Raw genomic sequence first — 21,547 nt, forward strand, 5'->3', positions numbered from 1 at the left:
ACAGTTCCGAGTAATATTAAAAAAATATAAACTAACTTTATGACAAACCATCACGCTGCTTTCCGCAGAGGTAGACAGAGAGAAAATAACATCACGTGAATCTGTCTTCGCCTCTTCCATATTCATGCATCTCCTCAAAAAAATACGCACCGATTATTCCGACTTCTGACTTGACCAATTTTAAGTATTTGAAATACTACATTAGATTCTTCAAACTATCATAGATAGATCAAACTCGTAACACAATAGCCATCTATGGTGGGATGAGGGAATAATGATGTAATGAGGAATTAATGACCTAAAAATGAGGAAATAAGGATGGAGAAAAATTAATCGATATATCTAGATGTTTCGAAAATTTGAGTATCGTGGTTTAGTGTGATTGACATAATGGGTAGAATTGGTGAATGTAACACGAGTGCAAAGTGATCGATTAACCATTTCTGTGACAGGTCATAAGCCCTGTAAATAACCAAACTTCCATATTCTTCTACATCTACATTGGGATGTCATAAAAACGCTTAAAATTATAATTAAGGCGTACTCAAATTGCAAAACAGATTTGGCTATCAAGAAAGATTTGATCGTTATAATGTGCATATTTAGCTCTTTGTCTAATAAGTTTGCGACCACTGCGTTAGTAGGTACTAATGTTTAATTGTATTTATCGCTCACTCCTTTCAAGAACGTCATAAATCAAAAAAACTTGATTTTTCAAGAAAACATTTTTTAAGTTTAAAAATAAAATATAATACAATGTATTAAAAATAAATATTAAGCCACTTAATGCACTTTTTACTGTGCAACAGATCTTTTTAGGTAAAACCTGAAGGTTTTTTCTCCATTTGAAAAATATTGAGTTTTTTTTTTTTTTAAATAATTAAACAATACCTTTTCTTCAAAATCCAAAAACAACACTTTTTGCCATGTAACGGGTAATTATTAAGTGAAAAATATGCCTCTTTTGCTGGGATATAGTACATTTTCTGGGCATTCCGGAAACATGAAACACAACTGAAAATTGACGATGTTTGATTTATGACGTTCTTAAAAGGAGTGATCTATATGTTATACACATGTATACGTTTAATGGACGCCTTTAAATGAACAAGGTACCAACTAGGAGTTCGGATTAAAATACAACAAGACGTCACTCCTGTGTCAAAATTTTCCCATTTAACATTCCCGGTGTTTGAGTAATAGTTTCACGGCGAACTCGCCACCCGGGTTGACGCGAGTCGCCCAAAGTGACCGCCGCATCCGGCGCGCGACACGTCGCGCTCTAGTAGGCCGTGGACCGGCCAGATGACGAAGGTGTGACACCCTTGACAACCCTAGTTTACCTATCAAGTGACAAGCTCAAGGGATGGAGTCGTCGGCTGAGCTCACTGCGGAAAAACGGATGTTAAGTAATGCCTCTCTCGCTATTGTTGAATGGGAAAACAAACTTTTTGTTGTTAGTTCGCTTCGCTCTCCGATATTTCCCTAAGTTGGGTTAACCTTTCAGCCAAAATGGAAAGGTATATATGACATTGTTATACTAAAGGGTGGAGTTTAAATATTGTTGTGTGTATTAAGGCCTTACTCGCCATAATATTATTCATTTAGCGTCCGGATTCACTGAGAGCCATATTTTTTAGAATATGCAAATACCTATCCTTCATGTGTTAGTAAATAACGATCAAGATAAAACTGCGTTTAAATTATGCAGTGCCCTATGCACCATCTGGTGCGGATGAGGGTTTGAATGAAAACGAAATGAAGAAGACAATAAATAAGGGAGCCGTTGGGGTCGTGTCGTCTTGATATTAGTTCTGAACAAAGAGGGTTGCAATAGAATGTGAGTATAAAGTCGTACGCAAGGCTAAGAAAAGGAATTGCATGTAATTTAACTTGCTTTATTCCCTCCAATAAATCGTGAAGCCGACCGTCTACTAACGTTCATCCATTCCCTCCGAGCCTTCGACCTGAGTAAAATACATGATTATATCAGATCTAAAGATAACTCGGAACATAAAGATCTAGAAAAGAATTAGATGCCATGTTCTCTTTCATAAAACCTTATTAATATTTGGCATTAATGCCAAAGGTCTGCCTACATAAGATTTGATTCAAATAAATCTCATAAGCGTTGTGAGGATAAAAGGCAAGAATTGCAAATTGTTGATAAGTATATCATACGAAGATTTTTTTTTTACTTTTATTTTATTATTAGGTTAGGTACTAAGGCCCATCAAGCTATCCAATGCACCCTGTTGCTAGAATTTTTAAAAAATATTAATAATTCAAAAATATAAAGAAGGTTATTTAAAAAGAACACTAGTATAAACAACGGAAACACAATGCAAGACCGATTAAGAAATACCGACATATGGAGCATGTGTAAGACGGAGGATATCGTGAGGTGGAGACGACAACGAAGGCGATACTGAAATGAACATATAAACAAAATGTCAGAAGACAGACTTCCACGTATCGCCCTTCAAGGTAACCCTGAAAGACGAAGACCCCCAGGCAGACCTTCGAAAAGATGGAAAGACAGCTGGGAGTCAACATCCCAAGAACGACATGCGAAGGCACAAACAGATCCCTAGGATCTACGAAAAGAAGAAGAAGAAGACTAGTATAACGTAGTACATAGAATTAAGAGTCGGGTTGTGGTCCCATGATTACTGTCGCGGACTCTTATGTCAGAGTTTCTTAGTTCGAACCCCCTCTTCCACAATTTCATATCTATTTCTAATAATGAGCCGCTTAGGCTCATAGAAATAGTATGAAGTATTTGTGTTATTAATAAAATCGCAAATATTTTTCTTTAAAAAAATATAATAACTAAAATGAAGCTATATAATTGCATGAAAAAACTGAAAAAAAAACAAATATAGGAGTTAGAATGATTAATTTGACTGTCTGTTGCCTTTTGTATGGTGACGATGCTGAGCTTCTTGCCAGTACCAGAGAACAGGCGCTGGTGACAGGGATGTATGATGTGTGCAAGGAAAGTGATTTTCTGATATATTTTGGCAAATCCTAAGTCATGGTTTTTGAAAGAGATGAATGTAAATCTGGGTGTAAAATAATAGTAAATGGGGAAATTTTGCCACACATACTCATAGATGATTTTGTATATTTGGAAAGCACGTTTTTAGGGATGGAAAGATTGATAAAAATATACAAGATATGGATACATAAATTCTTAGCGCTTAGTTTATTATAGTCCTTTGAGGAAAAATATTGAGAGACACGTAGATCGTGCATTTTTAAAATCATTTATTTATGTAAATACAAGCTTTTAAGTCCTCAACTCAAAATTCTATTTTTCAGTAGCTTTGCCGAATCCTTTCTTTCCCCTTGCTGAAATTGCATTTAATACTTTCGTTGAAGCTCATACAGTCGGTTTTAAATCTTTCAATAGATTTTTTTAAAGAAAGGCGTCAGAAGCGTCGCAAGAGGCTAATAACGGTTATCGAAAGTAAGGGATGAAGGTCGTGTTCATATAAGTCTTTGATCGACGAATTTGGAAACTCTATTTCGATTATTGGTGTTTATCTATGAGTAAACAGGGAAATTTTTTGCTGAAGTTTTTTACTGAAGGAGTCATAATCTTGAATTATTTTATTTCAGTTTTAATCACTGTAGTATTATATTTTCACTTTAATATATTTAACAATCTTGTGTATCGTGTTTAAACGACCAAGAATTGTTTCGCATATTTAAACGATTTTAAGTGATAATATAATAACTAAAATGTAACTTGGTTTTAAAATCACAATAAATATTTTATTATAACTTAATTAAAATGTCCATCGATTTCAAATATCAAATATGATTAATACTAATATTGTTAGCTCTAATAAAATATTTATGTATAAAATAATAATATCTAAAAGTATACTTTCCATTTTATATACATATAAAAAAAGGAAAATATACTTCTTCCAACCAAAATTTTATAATTATCATAAACCTATTTTTTGTTCCATAGTTTGCTCAGCACTATGATCAAATGCAAACAAACCCCAGTTTCCATAAAATATTTGTCACTATCGTTGGAGTCATAATATTTTTATTAAAAACAATGCAATTTCGAATATATTCCCCATCAACTATGTCCTCCAACTAAATTTTTAATCAATCCAGCCTCTTCATTTTAATAGAATACTAGAGGTGTATCATATATTGTATTATGCAACAGAAAATACTCATAAATTAAATTTGTGGGAAATGACCACATAATTTATTGCGAGTACCAATATTTTGCTTAATAACTTACATACTTACCATCACGTTGCTTTCTGTAGTGGCGGGCAGAGAGAATAGAACGCCACATCAATCAGTCTAACAATCTCCGTCTCTCATATTCATGCATGTCCTCATACATACCTGCCGATTATTCCGACTCCTAACCTTACCACTTTTATGTATTTGAAATACTTAATCATGCTAAATTTTCCTCGATAAGCATGGGAATATTATTATATATAAAATAGTAAGAAAGTATTTAAAAAATTCTTTTTTATTACACCTGTAACACTCGTATACAAACCTGACATCATGTAATATTTTTGACATATCTCCGAACTGTTTTATTTTTAATGACTGGAATTAGCCGACAAGTAAAAGCAATTATTGTGAAAAGCACGGTTATCAAATAAATTTGAACTAATTTTGATAATTCGATGTTATTTAGTTATTTTTTGCGTCAAATTAAACTATTAATGCTGGTTTCAAATTTCGATTAAGCCTGAAAATCCGCGCATATTCAATCAGTATTGCTCAGTATTTTCCTCAATAAATTAATAAACTTACCAGTATTTATATACACACATATATATAATGCATATTTATATATATATATATATATATATATATATATATATATATATATATATATATATATATATATATATATATATATATATATATATATATATATATATATATATATATATATATATATATATACATATATATATATATATATATATATATATATATATATATATATATATATATATATATATATATATATATATATATATATATATATAAATATATATATATAAATGTAAATACATAAATATGAATGAATAAATATGAATTGCATTTATCGGATGAAATACCATGCGAGAATCTTTCGTAAAAGTTTTTATAACTCTTTATTTCCAACATTCGTCGTTTCAACGCTCACCCGTCTGAAATTTACTTTCAACATTTTAGGAAATTCTCCTTTTATCCGTACATATCAACATCTAATATTTATTTTTAGACCATCATAGATAAGTCAAAAAATAAATTTTGAAAAATGAAATCTAAATTCTAAAATCTCACAAATCGATTAATCTAATTGAAAACGCACAAAAAATTAATATTTTTTTTTTTTTAAATTTGGCTTTGCAAAATTTGGGTGCCGATGACGATTGGGCCCTGACGACATGATAACACTGTTTGATGCTTGCAGGTAGGCGGAATGCGACCCGCGCGTCGCAGGCGGCCGTCGCGCCCGCCGCCGCCGCGACGCCCGCCCCGGCGACGGCGGCGCCGCGCGAGACGCCCGACGCGGACCGCGCGTCGCGCCCGAACGATACCTCAGGTAGACGCATTCCCGAACTATTCTAAATTTGCGAACATTCTGTACCACCACAAAATTCATTTGGCTATTTTGTTGTATGAAGCGCGGATTTATTCAACCGATCGAAAATCGTACAAAATCATTCATAAATTTTATTGATTGATTCGGCAGTCATTTTGTTATAAAATCTAACCATTTTTTATTAAATTTTTACCTGGTAAATTTAACTTCTTTAAATCTATTGTGACGCGTGTTTTGATGCATCCCGCATTATTTTCTAACAACATATTTGAAAATGTTACGAAATTGCATCGTAACATGTATCACAATAGATTTTAAGAAATAGTAGTATTTACTATGTGAAACTTAAATAAAAAACATTCTTAAATTATTTTAAATTGAATAAATTGTATTTCTCACGGTAGCCGAACGTGCTGACCGTTACACTACAGAGGCGGAAAACCTAGAATTTTCACTCATAAATTACATGAAATTATAGTAACTTTAAAAATAAAGAGTAAATCCACTCATGAGTAGGCATAGGTCTTAAAACTTAAAAAGTTGAAGTCTAAGTAGGGTCATGGTAAGCGGTGTTGCATAAACTGTAGCTAGATTTCAGAGTCACTTGGACATTAGGTAATTGAAAAATAATAATCTCGTAATATGTAATATGTTAAACAGATACAATTTCGGCCCGTTGTTATTCATGGCCATATTTCCATATTTCATGGTTGAGAGAGTTCTGCATGGTTTTAAATAGTGCTAATAGTCAATCGATGAATCGATTGTTAACGAGTCGAATATTCTGAAACAGTTATTTTAGGTCCTTGGGGGTGAAATGAATCATATTTATATCTGAACAAGGATGAAGAAGATTATAAAAATCTGGGTCAATACTTAGACATCCGTATTCCTGTTAATATAAAGTTCACGATCTTTCATAGTTTGGTTTGAGTGATCACCTTACATACGCGTAACAGTCACCATTCTATGCATGATTGGTAACCGTACTACTTACCTACTAATATTTGGAACTTTAAGTAGTGTGTTTGTCAATCACGAACAGAATGGTGAATGAATGATTATGATTATGAGACTTAACTCTTTAAAGAAAATGCGGACGCACCAAAAATGTCTTGAAAATAATAACTTGTCAAATAATACGCTTCATAAAATTTTTAAACTATATCGTTTTCATTCGATTCTTAGTAAATGAACAACATAATTTGGGAAACGGCATAGTTATTGTTGGAATAATAGTAGGTATTTAATGAAGTTATAAGTAATAAGTTTTGTCAGTAGTTAAAAACACACGAGAATAATTTTTTTCAATGTTTCAGCGTTTCAGTAATTATTTTTTATTAATTAATTTCAAAAATTAAAATAACATGTTATCTTTATATACATTATTCTAAAAATGTGATTGTTCGATAATTCCTCCACTAAGGAGCAAAAAAAAACCTTTTCAACAAGATGTGATGGACTTTGATAAACTTAACCAAGAGTAGTACAATGAATATGTGATAGGAGATTACACTTGGGGTTATATATATATATATATATATATATATATATATATATATATATATATATATATATATATATATATATATATATATATATATATATATATATATATATATATATATATATATATATATATATATATATATATATATATATATATATATACTTTTATATTGTCAATCATGAATAGAATGGAGAATGTTACACTGTGTGTAAGTTGATCATTTAAGCTTGTCTTTGAAGGTAAATATCCAGACTTCCACATTTTTTTATCTTTATTAAAATGTATATAACGGCAACAATTTGAATAAAATAATTGTTCAAGGAAATGCATTCCATATAAAAGATTAGCATTGTACCATAGCGTGTTTCTCAAGTAGAGTCCGTATCGTTCACGTATCGCCTTAGTTTCTCGATTGACCTAAATAAATTGAACGTTTTGTCTAAGATTAGCTTTTGTTGTCTCTTGATCTTGGCTCGAAATAAAGGGTCGTTGTATAAACATGCTTAGAGTGATGATGAAATAAAAACGATAGCGGATTTAAGCAAGGGTAAAGTAGGTTCTAGAAATGTGACAACTAACCTGGGTGAAATATCTATTTAGGAGTATTTATTAATTTCATTCGTCCACCTCCGTATTGTAATGGTCAGCACGCTCGGCTACCGTTCTGGAGGTCCCGGGCTCGATTCCCAAGGCGGGTAAAATAAATATAAGTGATTTTTTCACTGTTGTATTTATTTGATATTACCATGGACTGGTACCTGAAACGGAGGGCTGATCACCTTTCTTTCATGTGCAAACGATCAAGATAACACTGTTTTTGTATGACACAGTGCTCTATGCACCTATAAGCGTTTTATTATTATTATTTTATTGATTTCATTATATTATATGTATAAAAAGATTTTAAGATAATAACAGAAGTGCAAACGTATGTTACAGTTGACAGGATACAAATTAACCTTTTTGTTAATCAGTTTGAACTCATAAAACCCTAGTTAGATAAAAAGTATTAAAATCTTCTTCTTCTACTACTTGGTGTAGAACATGTGGTATTTTTTAAGGGGTGTTAGCCTCCTGCAATAAAGATTATTCTATTCCAGCTGTCAATCTATCACTTTGGTGGTCTGTCCGAGAATTTTCTACCTTGGAGTTGACCGTGCAATGCAATGGGGGAGTCTGGATGGTTCCATTCTCCTCAAATGCGCATACCATTGTCTTCTTCGTTGCCATCACCATCTAACGACATCTTCGATCTCCCATATTTCTCTTATCCTGGTGTTCCTTATTCTATCTCGTAGACTTTAAATATATATGCTCCTGAGAATCTTCTTTTCTGGCACTAAGTAGTAAATATATGTCACTTTAATTTAAACAATTATTGGAGGTTTATAAATTTAAAAAAATTAAATGTTTGAAAATTTTGAAAAAAATGTTTATACTCCCACCAAAAAATACTTAAATGGTAATATTTCAAAATATTATCAAAACTAGTTGTGTTTATAATGATAAATTAAAAATGTGGTCTTATATGAGTGCTTTATTTTTGAATTTTATATTCGTTTACGATTTACAATTCCAGACTGTAGGTAAGACAAGAGCTTTAATAAACGAAGCCAATAAAGTTGTTGAAAAATTTTATAAAGTTATTGAGAAGTCTTAAGCATAATATTTACTTAGCGGAACCGTTAAGTTGATGAATTTTATTAAAGTTTAGATTTATTTTATAATTAAAAATAACGGCAAAAACTTAGTTATAAAATTTTCCAAAATTATAATAATACGGTTTTTAACCATGCGTAGATTGGGTATTGTTTTAAAGTACATTAAGGGATTATTTAAACCAGCCAATGGCAGATGATGGTCCCTATATAAAATCGTGTTTCTCACGTCATATTTGTTGAAACACAAAAAGTTTAATTGAAAAATTAATGTATAGATTTGTATGTACTCTATGCTTGAGTAAGATGTAAGAATATTTTTTTAAAAATGAGTAACATAATTTATAAACCGAAAAGGTGTGTGGATAAAAAAATACATAAATTATCTTAGGAAGTGTATTTTTTACGCATTAAGTACTGCAGTTGGGCAATGCTACGTTATCTTAGTCGTGAAGACGCTATGGCAATAATTTGAGTCTCGTGCTTCAAATTTGAAGTGAACAATATTAAATGATTTATTGCAATATGTTTTACAATTTGGTTTTTTTATACGAAATTGTGACAATTTTTTCTGCTTTTTATGGCATTTTCAAACTTCTAAGAAGATTAAACAGACTATGGGTAATTATTCTAGGTACTTAAGTAATAGTTTTAACATGTGCAGTAATAATTATGAGAGAAAACAATAGTTGAGGGTTTGAGAATGCCACAACAAGGCGAAACAACTGTCACAAATTTAATTTTTTGTGTTTTTAATAATGAAATACAATTTTGTAGACAGAAAAAATCACTGTTTGATTTTTGTATTGAATACTTAAATTGAAATGGAATTCTACTAATTATACGCCAAAACTTTTTTAAGAATTTCGTTTTATTTGTTTATTTCGTCTTTCAGGTGGAGTCTGCGTGGCTGTGAAATGGAGATCAGCTTATATCTTTGCCACATTCATGGTTCATATCTTCCTAACAGTGTAATGTAAGGTATAATCAAATCAATTTAAATAAGTAAACTCAATACGAACTCTTCTATAAGTATAAGGCACTTGTGGCTTTTTGTCATAAAAAAATATCGTTATAAATATATCATAAAATAAATTAGCTAGTAAATTTAAGCATAATACTCTAGATAATTATTGAAATGAATTTGAATAACGAGTGAATGAAGAATTATGAATGTAAGTATATTTAGGTACATTAAAAACAATTAATTTTTCGACTGTGGAAAGATAAACGATTTAGCTTAAAAAATATTGATTAACACTCGTGTAAAAAATATAAAAATATAAATATATATATATATATATTATAAAATCGATAATTAGATACCACTTTTTATGTAAATACAAACTTTTCTTTGGTCACACGATACATACCTTATGTAAAAATAAAATATACCTTTTATACATTTGTGCTTGACATTTATGTTTTGCACAGTCGATGTATGGAACGTGATAACAAATTACATATTGATTAATTAAATTGATATAAAATATCATTTTACGTAACGTTAGATGAATTTTAATATTCGGAGACATTTTTAAGAAATCTTCCTATATCTTTTAAATGAGCACTCATAAAATATTATAATATTCGCTGTTTTTGTTTATTTTCATAAGTGAAAGAGATTGTTTGAAAAAAATGTAGGTGTTGAGATATGAGTTTAAAACTCGGAAAAATGTTAAAAATGAAATAAAATATAAGATTTTAATATTGTAAAAATGTAAATACACTTTGATATCACGTTGAGGTATGTAATTATATGTCATGTGAGTGGAACAACGAACAGTATATAGAAATGTCAAATGTTGGTCTTCTTTTCTACGAGTCAGTCCCATTTTTATTTATAAATCAGACAATTATCATAAAATAGCATATCACAATTAATTTAAACATTGAACAAATACATAATATAAGTATGTACCTGCAAATTTATATCAATGAATTTAAATTCACCTGAATTCAATGTGAATTTATAATAATATTAAAGTGAAATTATGTATACCGTAAACATATCCACGTATTACTTGAACAAATTACTTTTATTCTTAATTAATTGATCATTTTCGATTGACTGATAAGTAATTTTATAAAAAAGAGTCAATCTTTGTAATAAAAATGACTTTTGTACATAGTAAGTACGTAACAATTACTCGATGCAATTGCTTGAAATTTAGAGTTTAAATATAATATATATGTATAATAGTTGAAAAAATCTTGATTTTTTTTGCAAATATAATACATTATGACATATTTTCCACTTCTATTATTGGTACTTTTCTTCAGCTGAAGATGACAAGGTTCTTGTCGAAACCAGTTGGAGAAAAGTTGAACAAAATAAAAGTGGTTGCAAACAAAGATTTAGTTTTGTTTTTTAATTATTTTTTTTTTTAATTTAAGATGTTACAATTTGTCAACATTATATTTTGACATCTCAATATAGATCAAGAATATTAAGTCTAAGAGTTTACAGGACTAACGACCTTATAAAGGCTGGTTATAGTGATCAATTTATACACGTATAACATTCTACCCATGATTGACAACCACAGCATCGAATTTCCGAAATTCGAGTACTGTGGTTTAAGGGGTGACAAAAATTTGGTTGTCAATCATGGCTAGAATGAGGAATGTAACACGTGTATAAAGAGATCACTCAAACGAGCTTTTGATGAGTCGTAAGCCCTGCAAATACCTGGACTTTCATATTCTTCTACATATATGCCGAGATGCTAAAATGTGAAAACAAACCCTAAGTAAATGAACCCAGATTTGTGAAGGATTCCAAGGATTTCGATACATACAAAATATTGATAATTGAAAATTTTATTTTATTTTCTCATACCATTTAAGACAAAATAAAGCTAATGCATTTATGTACTGCTTATTTATATGCATATCATGTATGACCCAATATATTAATGTTTGATAATCATGAATAACGTAAAGAAGATTAAAATCATGTACTAAAATTGAACTATGGTTTTAAGCATAAAAATGCTTTTACTTAAACTACGGCCTAATAAAAACGGGGAGATACCCACAAAACATTTTATTTGTTGCAATTATTTATCGAATGTTCGCCATAAAATTTTTATATCAAAGTTAAGAAGCGATTTGGATATTTGAACTTTCAAATAATTTAATTGTTTATTTATAAAATAATGATGTTTGATATTAATTTTACAGTATGTTATCATGGAAATACAATTTTATAATTTCAATGTAGTTAAACGAGGAAAATAAGTGATGAAATGTGATTAAGATATAAAACATGTTTTTAAAACTTTTAAATTTGGTTATTCTTATAATTCAGTCTCAGTTGCACCTATAAGGTTAAAAATCTGGTACTTATCCTTTTTTTTATTCATTTAATATATTTACATTTTTATTTATAACAAAATACATTTGAATCATTTATACATATGGAGAACTTTTATATTTCGATTCGCTGTGCCTCTCCCCATAAAAGAGACTTGTGCTTGGAGAGGGACTTACACTCGTGGTTTAATGTTATATAATAAAAGATATAATAGTTTTTTTTTGTATTTTTTTCAAGACTTGAATGTATGGAGCTTTAATTTTTTTCTTAAGTATTTTTATATCATCTATTTTTTTATTTCTTTAGGGAGTTTATTGAAATTTTTGATTGCCAAATATTTAAAGTTTTGCTAAAATTGCTTGGTGTTGCATTTGGGAGTAGAAAAATCGTTTGAGAATCTCGATGATAAATTAAATTAAAAATACTGTAAAAATAACTAATTTTTGTGTTATTTAAAGTTTTTATTATATTTTTAAAATAACAATAATGTTTTTTGATAATTTTTATAGGTAAATTCACAAACAATGTTTACATTCTTTTTTGTTTTTTAACGTTTTACGTTTATAATTTTTTTTATGTTTCTAAGTACATTTAATTATTAAGAAAAATTAAGCAAAGAAAATAGTCGTAGATTCAATTCCTATTTTATAATTTGCTTAGTGATAATATTACAAAACAACTACTGACGAAAATTGTTTTATAAACTTGTATTGAAAAAGTGTGGTGGGTTGTATATATTAAATCATAATCGATCGTATATTAAATATTAAGAAGTCAGAAATTTCATAATATTTTTTGCGAATGTTTAAACCACTGTACAAAGTATAAGTACCCATATCCACATATAATGTATAGATAAGTATGAATAATTGTTATTTTCCACAATGTTTTCTTGTTTAAATCAATTGAATATGGTAAAAGTAAGCATTATAATATATTATTTTTAAATCAGCAAAATATTATGTAATATATATGAATTCACACGAAGAAATAAATACAAATAATATGTCATGATTTGTTTGTTTTATTTGATAATTATTTTTAAAAACAGTAAATAAACTATCTTACAATAAAGAAGATTGTGAAAAAAATTTATGATTTAAATGCAAACAAAAATATTGCAGTTTTGGTAAGGGTAAAGATATTGGGTGAAGAAGGTTTTTCTTAGATCTTCATTAGCGCACTAAGGATATGGGTAAGTATTTAACGTACAATTTATTATTTATTCTTACATGTGTAACAACTAGGGACGAGAAATATACTTTTCTGTATATTATTAGATTAAAACCAATATTTTTAGCTTTTCCACATTATTTTTATTCGACCAGCGACCGGGTTTCGTCGTTACCGACATCATCAGACTGGTCTGATGATGTCGGTAACGACGAAACCCGGTCGCTGGTCAAATAAAAATAAAGTGGAAAAGCTAAAAATATTGGTTTTAATCTAATAATATATTAAAATGCAATTCCATCACGTCAGTGGATAATATAAATCTATTAAAAAGTACTTTTGTGTAAAAAAAATTTGCATATATGTATATAAAAAGCGAATTTACTGTTTTAAAATAACAAAAATAATAATAAAAAAAAAACAAAACAAAAAAATATGAATTGTATTAATCCAGTTATAGAATTTGATTATTTCCCAAATAATTTTCATCAGTATAAAAAATATCTACTAGGAAAGTCTCCGAATATGGATTTTTTAAAATTACATATCTTAATTAAACACTTTGAGTATAAAGAAAGTATTTTGTACATTGAAAGCTTTGTTAACTTTGTGGTATGGTAATATAACACTCTTATTATCATTAATCATTCACTTTGTGTAAAACTACTCTTGTGTACTGTTGACTTGATGTAAGAATGGTTATTTAAAAACCGGTTGTCATAAAGTAGTGTTTTAATTAGTATTACATTATTATCATTATTATTTTAGAGAGTGCTATTTTTAAGATAGTTTTCAAAAGTCTTCAGTGCTTTTTGCAGATACTTTGTGGCACATTTTATAAAACTTTTATTTTTGTACGTGTCCGAACCATAAGAAGACACGATTTTTATAGAAACCGGTTGGAGAAAAGTACCAAAAATAAAAGTGGTTAAAAACATTGTTTAAGTTTTTGTAATTCGAATAACGAAGAATGGTTTTAAACAAGTCTAATGAATTAGTTGTGTTCATTACCGTCGAAGTACAAAATATGAATTTTACGGATCATTAAGTATTTAATTCGTTAAAAAAAAGTCGTAAAATGATGTATCGTCTGCGTTTGAAGGCTGAATTTGCTGTAGAAAACTTAAGAATATACATATAATGAATATTGTAATGAAGATAGTTGAGCTGCTGTTCGAGCCGCCCTTCGAGCCGCCCTCGGAGCGAGAAAGGGGCGGCGCTTACCGCAGCTGGCTGCCGCCCACACTGCAAACACCCCCGCCCAAAATTTATGGCCCTGTTGGGAAATTAATATCAACTGTTTTGTTATGACCTTAAAGCTCTCAAGCCGCGTCCTGAATCTGCTGAATGGACCAAGACGAGGATGGCATCGCAGCACACGAGGACGATAATTCATTCGGAAAGAATACAGAGACTGTGCCGCGAAAGCCGCTCGCCGCCTTTGTTTATTAAATATAAAATCTTCATATTTCCCCTTGGCGTAAAGCGCAATTTTTGGAGTCTTGTCCCATTATCGGAGATTTATTCATGAAAGTATTTGTATTCATGGGGAATATACATATTTTACACAAATTCATAAACTTTAAAATAAACATGTTACTTATTAAAAGTTTTACCATACTCGAGAGCTCGCAAACTTGATTCATTATTTAAAATATCATTGTTTTATTAGCTTTTACAGAACGGCGTATTTATGTTCGAAGTATAACTGTTATTTTAATAACTTTAAGCTATTATGTCTATCTGAAATGTACATCGGCTTTATTTTTTTAATTTGTGGAATGAGTTTGTAAAAACGAACAGTTTTATTTCTTATATTTTTAATTTCTGTACAATCGTCTAGAACATTACATTATTTTCAACTTCTTTCAATTAATATCTCCAAATCTTTGTTCAAAATTAAAAATACAATAAACCTTTATATTTATATATTATAATGAAAGATTACCTTTTAAAAATATATATTTTATATTTTTAGGGACAGACGCAATATTATATTACACCACTCTAAAATTGTACTGTACTGTGCTGTCGATGGACAATTTCTTAGAAATGAATGACATCACGACGTTTATTGCGATTTGGAACTCATGATCGCTCTAGTTTTATTTTTAATTCTTATAAGGAATTTATAAAGACAAACGGGCTTATTGCTAAGGAGCAGTATCTTCCAACCAACCAAAATTAATATATTTTTTTCACTGATCCTTTAATTAAGATGTATGCAAAATCCAAACCCTTTATTATTTAATGACGATTTTGACGGCTTGAAAGTTTTAATGTCATTTTTATAATTTTTATATTTGCTAGTTAGAAAATTTTGCCAACGTTTTTGGAAACATAATAAGGTCCAACCTTGATGATGTACCTTGCAACGCAATTCGAAATGTTTGTAAAATGGCCTTTAAACTTAACTACACGTTATTAATTTACCCTTTTACCTTTTAAAAAATCCCCAAATATTAAAAAAAATTGTAAAATAATATCTTGTTAAGATTTTAAGGGATCTATTTAAATTTAGTTTTAACATATTTTTCCGAGATTCCGTTGAGACACTTTGTCTTAAAGATTTAATGAACTGCCAATAGCAATTATTATCAAGTTTGCTTTTAAACTTTAAAGTTTGTGTAAAGGCCTAGACTTTTAATCGAATCTATTTTCGGTTGTTACACAGTACCTACAGACTTAAATAAAAATTATGTAGTTTTTTTTCCACATGATTTTAATTTAACCAGTGACTTTGCTGGTAAAATAAAATTCATGTGGAAAGTACAGTGGTTATTTTATTTTATAAAATACAACCTTCGTAGTGTAATGGTCAGCACGCTCGACTACCGTTCTGGAGGTCCTGGGTTCGATACCCAGGGGGGGTCAAATAAATATAAGTGATTTTTTTACTGAAATATTTATTTAATATAACCATGGACTGGTACTTGAAGCGGAAGACTGATCACCTTTCCTTCATGTTTAACGTTCAAGATAACACTGCGTTTATATGACGCATTGCTCTTTGCACCATTGGGGTGCAGATAAGGGTTTTATTATTATCATTATATAAAATACAGTTTCGCCAAAAGAAATGTCAGTACAAAACTTAAATTTATACAGTACTGCAATTTTTTTTTACATAGTCTTTTATAACTGATGTGAAAATGATATTCTACACATATGGATATTATATGTTTATTTTGTGGTTTAATGTATTTTCAATCCGAATATCTGCCCACTCAATTAAGTAAATAAAAAGTATATTGCATATGTATTTAAAACATCCCCACATGCCTATCTTTACGTACAAGTATTGAATACCAATCCGAGAAACTTTTACCCAAGTTACATAGTCGAGCTGAAACATCTTTCAAAAGCTTTCTGAGTTCTGCTTGTAAATATTAAACTTTGAAATTGAAATAAATGCTAAGAAAACAACATCCCGTGGAACGCACTAATCTAGGCAATTAGAACGTAGAGTCTTGCAGCTCGTTGCTTGGATCGAGTTCCTACTCGGCTTGCCTCGTTAAATTAAGGCAAATACTACGTTAACTTAATGCAATGAACTTAATATAAGCTCCAATAAACAATTCTGCATCATATCAAGAGCAGTAGTGATTTATTCTTTATTTTACAATCAAATCATACTATTAAAAATATTAAAGCTCTTATTTTTCCTTCTTATAGATCAGTGATTGCCACACGGTAGCTTGTGAGCTACCGGTAGCTTGCCGAGGCTTTTTCGGTGGCTCGGGTAGGATATTAAATTTGACTAGTAATGTTTATTATTTAACTCCGAAAATAAATTTAAAATGTGCTAAATTTCAACTAAATGCTTAAAAAGTTTACAACATTTTGAGTGTGTCCAAATACTTGTTCACAAATCTGGATTATCTCCAATTATAGGAGTATTTTTCATATTATTTGTTGACATATATATTTATAAAGAACTTCCAAGAATTTTAGTAGTGTTGTCAAGGTTGTCAATAATGGGTAGAATTGGCGAATGTTACACGTATGTAAAGTGATCGTCAGCCCCGTAAATGCACAGACTTCCATATTCTTCTTCATCTTTGATGGGATGTAAAAAAACAATATGCTTAAAAAGTTGCCTATACGGTTAATCTGATACTTTAATTTATTTAAATAAATATAAAATTTTTATGTATTGTACGATAAGGGTCGATGATAGATAAACTATAAAAAGGGAATTTGTATAGGTAGCTCACCAGACAAGTTCAATTTCTGAAAGTAGCTCACATCCTTATTGAGTTTGGAGACCACCACATCGTCAAGATCTATTTGTTCCTTTATCCGTCTCTTGTGACGTGGACTGCCAGCTGTCACGCCATCGCTTCGGAGGTCTTCCAGGTGGTATTATTTCGTGTGGGTTCTCTTGAAGCAATTCGGGCCAGTCTATTTATTATCTTATCTTGCATTCTTTTGACATGGGCATTTCAGAATCTCACTTTACCCTCCGTACTGCACATTTTCCGAATTTTCATGTTCTTTATATGGCTGACTAAGTATTGCACCCACCACTTGGTCAAGCTGGAATAAAGATTAATTTTTATTATTATTATTGATATATGTAAACAGCATGCGGTAGAAGTTAATTATTCATAAAATTCATTTGTCAAAGTACGAAATGTCGGTGGGAAATTAAGAGAACGTGTAAATAAAATTACGGTGTACATCTCTTGTTTGTAAAATGTTATTATTTTTGAGAAAACAAAGGCAGGGCGAAGAGGGTACAGTTTACATTACATGACCACTTAGGCAGATATTTAATGGAGCCCTATCTCGGCCTAATTTCACCCCACACACCCCTACTCGCCCCCGCTCACCACCGCTCGCCCCCCGGCCCGCCCTCCCCCCGCAGCCCGCCGACATCGGCTGGGTAAACGTATCAAAGGAAGGTTAACACTTAATCCTCGGCTAATCTGTTGTTTCAGAGTTTTTCTTTGAAGTGAATCGAATCAACAAAAACACTTTTCAAACTCTCATAAGAACACTTTCGAGAAATGATGTTTGCGAATTGTTTTCAACCACTTAATTTCTTTAGCCCTTTATCATGATCGGGAATTACTGTTTTGGTTTTATTGAGAGTTTCTCTTACTTAATCCTTTTTTGGCCTCCTTCCGAGAAATGGCCTCGATTTTATATTGAAATTCAGTACGTTAACAGATATAAAGACGATGGAAAGAAAACATTTCTTTGATATTCTAAACTCTCCTGCTAATGAAATGTAAGTAAATTACGTAAGAAGTATTTTAATGCTTGAATTGATAAGAAGAAAGGTAAGAAAGAATGTAGGAATGACATTTAAGGATATTTTGCATTTTTTCCGATTGTTTGATTTGATATACTTAACATCAGGGCGCTGTCTACAGTGGTAGGCAGAGAGAATAGAACGCCACACCATTATTATTCCGACTTCCGACCTGACCACTTTTGACCATTTAAAATACTTGATCATACCAATATTTCTTAGGTCTTTCTCTGCTTTTATTACCAACTACATTCGCTTTATAATTTTTTTACTGTTCTTTCTTCACTCATTCGATTTACATGCCAAAACCATCTGAACACACTTTTATTAAATTTATCGATAAGGCTTATCTTAGCCTTGCATTCTTTCCTTATATCGCCAATCGAATTTCTAAGAGATCATATTTTAACAACATTCAGTCTACTTTCATCCTATTTTTTTAAAGATGAATATTTGTTTTTATTATTTACACAAATATTTCAATTTCATACTTCATATTTCTGTGAGCCTAAGCGGTTCATTATTAGAATTAGGTATCAAATCGTGGTAAAGTGGGTTCGAACCGAGAACTCTGACTTAAGAGTCCACGGGACCACAACCCGACACTGCCAACTGACTTTTCAACCCTCTTCCTACTCTGTTCCTACTATTTTCTCGAGAATCTCCTGATTCTATCTGAAACATTTCCAAAGTAGGGTAGATGAACATGGTAGTTTCAATTCTGAGAATCCTATGCGCTTGCAGTCCAAGAACTGCATATCATGCATATTTTAAACACAAATGGGTACAGAACGAGGACAGTAAAAAAGACTGTTTGACAGAATTAAAAATGAATATATTAGAAAGGAATGTAAGGCTTTAGTAGGCTAAAAAATGAACCAATATGGCACTTGAATAATTATATGGTCTAAAATTATCTAAAATCCCGATATACTAAAATCCTGTAACTGAGTAGAGTGATTTTAAATCGGCTGAAATAAAAAACGACAAAGTTAAGATTAAAATAAGTTTGTGTATTTTGTTTATGAACGAGATATCAATCTTTATGAATTTTATATCAGTAATGAAGGGATAGTTGAAAAGATTAAAAAAACCTCTTTAAAGTGATGTGGATATGTGGGACAAATGGATTACGAGATAATGACTAAGAACGTGTTTCTGGCGAATGTGAACGGGAGAACAGAACGAACACGGTTAAAAATGGATGGCTAGATCAATCAGAACCTAAAATTTGGTGGTATCAGATGTCTAAGTAATCGGAAGGCATGTTATGGCTAGATATATGGATGTGAAAGAGGCTAAGAGTGTTCGTCAAGACAGAAGAGTGTGGTGTTTTTCCTCTGCCTGCGCCTGGAGGGAAACGAAGTGATAGTAGTAAAAGTATTCCTAGGTAAATCTCCATTTTTGTGATAATAAGAGCAAACCACCAGAAGGAAGATATTTCTTTTTTATACAAGAAACAATTACAATTTTCAATAACTTAATGGAAATAAATGCCCAGACTTCCATATTCTTCGTCATCTTTGATGAGTCAAAAAATAATGTGAAATTATATCAAATCGATCTCAAAATACATACTAAATCTAATAGATTTTTTCCTAAAAATTAATATGAATCTTGGTTTATACTCTCCGCCTTATAGTGTGTATAATATTTTGAATTTCATCTAGACAACCTGATGATGTTGGTAACGATGAAGCCCACTCACTGGTCAAATGAAATATTTGTGAAAAAAAACTCATAATTGTTATTTTACTATACAGAGTACAAACGCGTTAATATGTAAACTTAATTAATATGAAATTCGACCAACTAACTAACTAACCAGTGATAGCGTGAGCCGCTTCCCCGCAGAGATAGGCAGAGAGAATAAATTGCTATACCAATCTGTCTTTGAAAACAATCTTTCCCTCTCCAAATTCGTGCTACCCTCATACGTTCCCGCCGACTATTACAACTCCTGACCTGACCGCTTTCAAGTGTATAACATACTTGAAAATTTCTCGAAATTAAATTTTAACAATTTTTGAGTGTATCCAAATACTTGTTCACAAAATCTGAATTATCTCCAACTACAGGAGTTATTTTCATATTATTTTTTGTTTTTTTTTTTTCTTATAGTTTGAACGATATTTTCTGACGTTTCTCATGTGTGTGATTATAATCCAGGATTCGGACCTCACACACTAATAAAAGAGTTTCTGCTCAATAAAAACCTTATTTTCATCTCACCAATAGATGTCTCTAGTGAAGTTCTAGAGATTCAAAAACAATGTTTCAAAATTGGTTCATAAATATAGAACTTCCAAGAATTTGAGTAGTGTGGTTATCAATAATAGGTAGAATTGGTAAATGTTACACCTGTGTAAAGTGATCACTTAAACCAGCCTATGACGGTCGTCAGCACCGTAAATGCCCTGACTTTCACATTCTTCTTCATCTTTGATGAGATGTCAAAAAAAATTACAATATGAAATTTTAACGTTCAAAATAAATATTTGTGTTCAATTGTTTATATACTTTCTTGAATGTTTTCCGCGGGTACTTTGTGGTACATTTAGTAAACGTTATAAAAAAATTATCATCAGGGTTTATTTTTAATCAAAAACATTTTAAAAAATCAAATTCGTCTCACCAAAAACTTCCACACAATCCATAAAAATCCTCAAATTTATTTTTATGGAGTGTGTGGAAGTTTTTGGTGAGAGTATTTTAATGTTTTTAAATGTTTTTGTTTTAAAATAAACTCTGATGATGACAAGGTATTGTCGAAACCGGTAGGTTGAATTGTATTAATTTAAAAGTGGTGAAAACAAAGTTAATTAATTTTATAAAGTTTATATATTCTCCCCAAGTCTGCTCCTGGTAGCTCTTTTTGGGGGAAGCAACAGGTAGGAAACCGATAAAGGAGTTTTTACATAATAAATTCACATGTTATAGGTACATAGGTGAAAGTTACGTACCTACACGAGTTCAACTTAAAAAATCAATTATCCATCCCTTTGGGAAAATATCAGATATACCAACATTCAGT

The 21,547-nt window shown here is 30.6% G+C and overlaps 1 protein-coding gene across 3 annotated transcripts in view; it reads left to right on the forward strand.

Moving 5' to 3' along the window:
- DIP-delta (Dpr-interacting protein delta) overlaps nt 1-13,013 on the forward strand; it is a 117,717-nt gene extending 104,704 nt beyond the window's left edge. For 2 of the 3 annotated variants that reach the window (XM_088263740.1, XM_088263748.1), the window contains exons 10-11: nt 5,462-5,593; nt 9,657-13,013. In XM_088263740.1, coding sequence (XP_088119866.1) covers nt 5,462-5,593; nt 9,657-9,736 — 212 coding nt within the window. In that variant the 3' untranslated portion in view covers nt 9,737-13,013. The remainder of the gene's footprint in view (nt 1-5,461; nt 5,594-9,656) is intronic. The other variant, XM_088263756.1, reaches the window with a different exon arrangement.
- The last annotated feature ends 8,534 nt before the right edge of the window (nt 13,014-21,547 follow it).

Source organism: Brachycentrus maculatus, unplaced genomic scaffold (assembly GCF_059751285.1).
Source record: "Brachycentrus maculatus isolate JH-2025_06_01 unplaced genomic scaffold, ASM5975128v1 h1tg000013l, whole genome shotgun sequence".
Taxonomy (NCBI): Eukaryota; Metazoa; Arthropoda; class Insecta; order Trichoptera; family Brachycentridae; genus Brachycentrus; species Brachycentrus maculatus.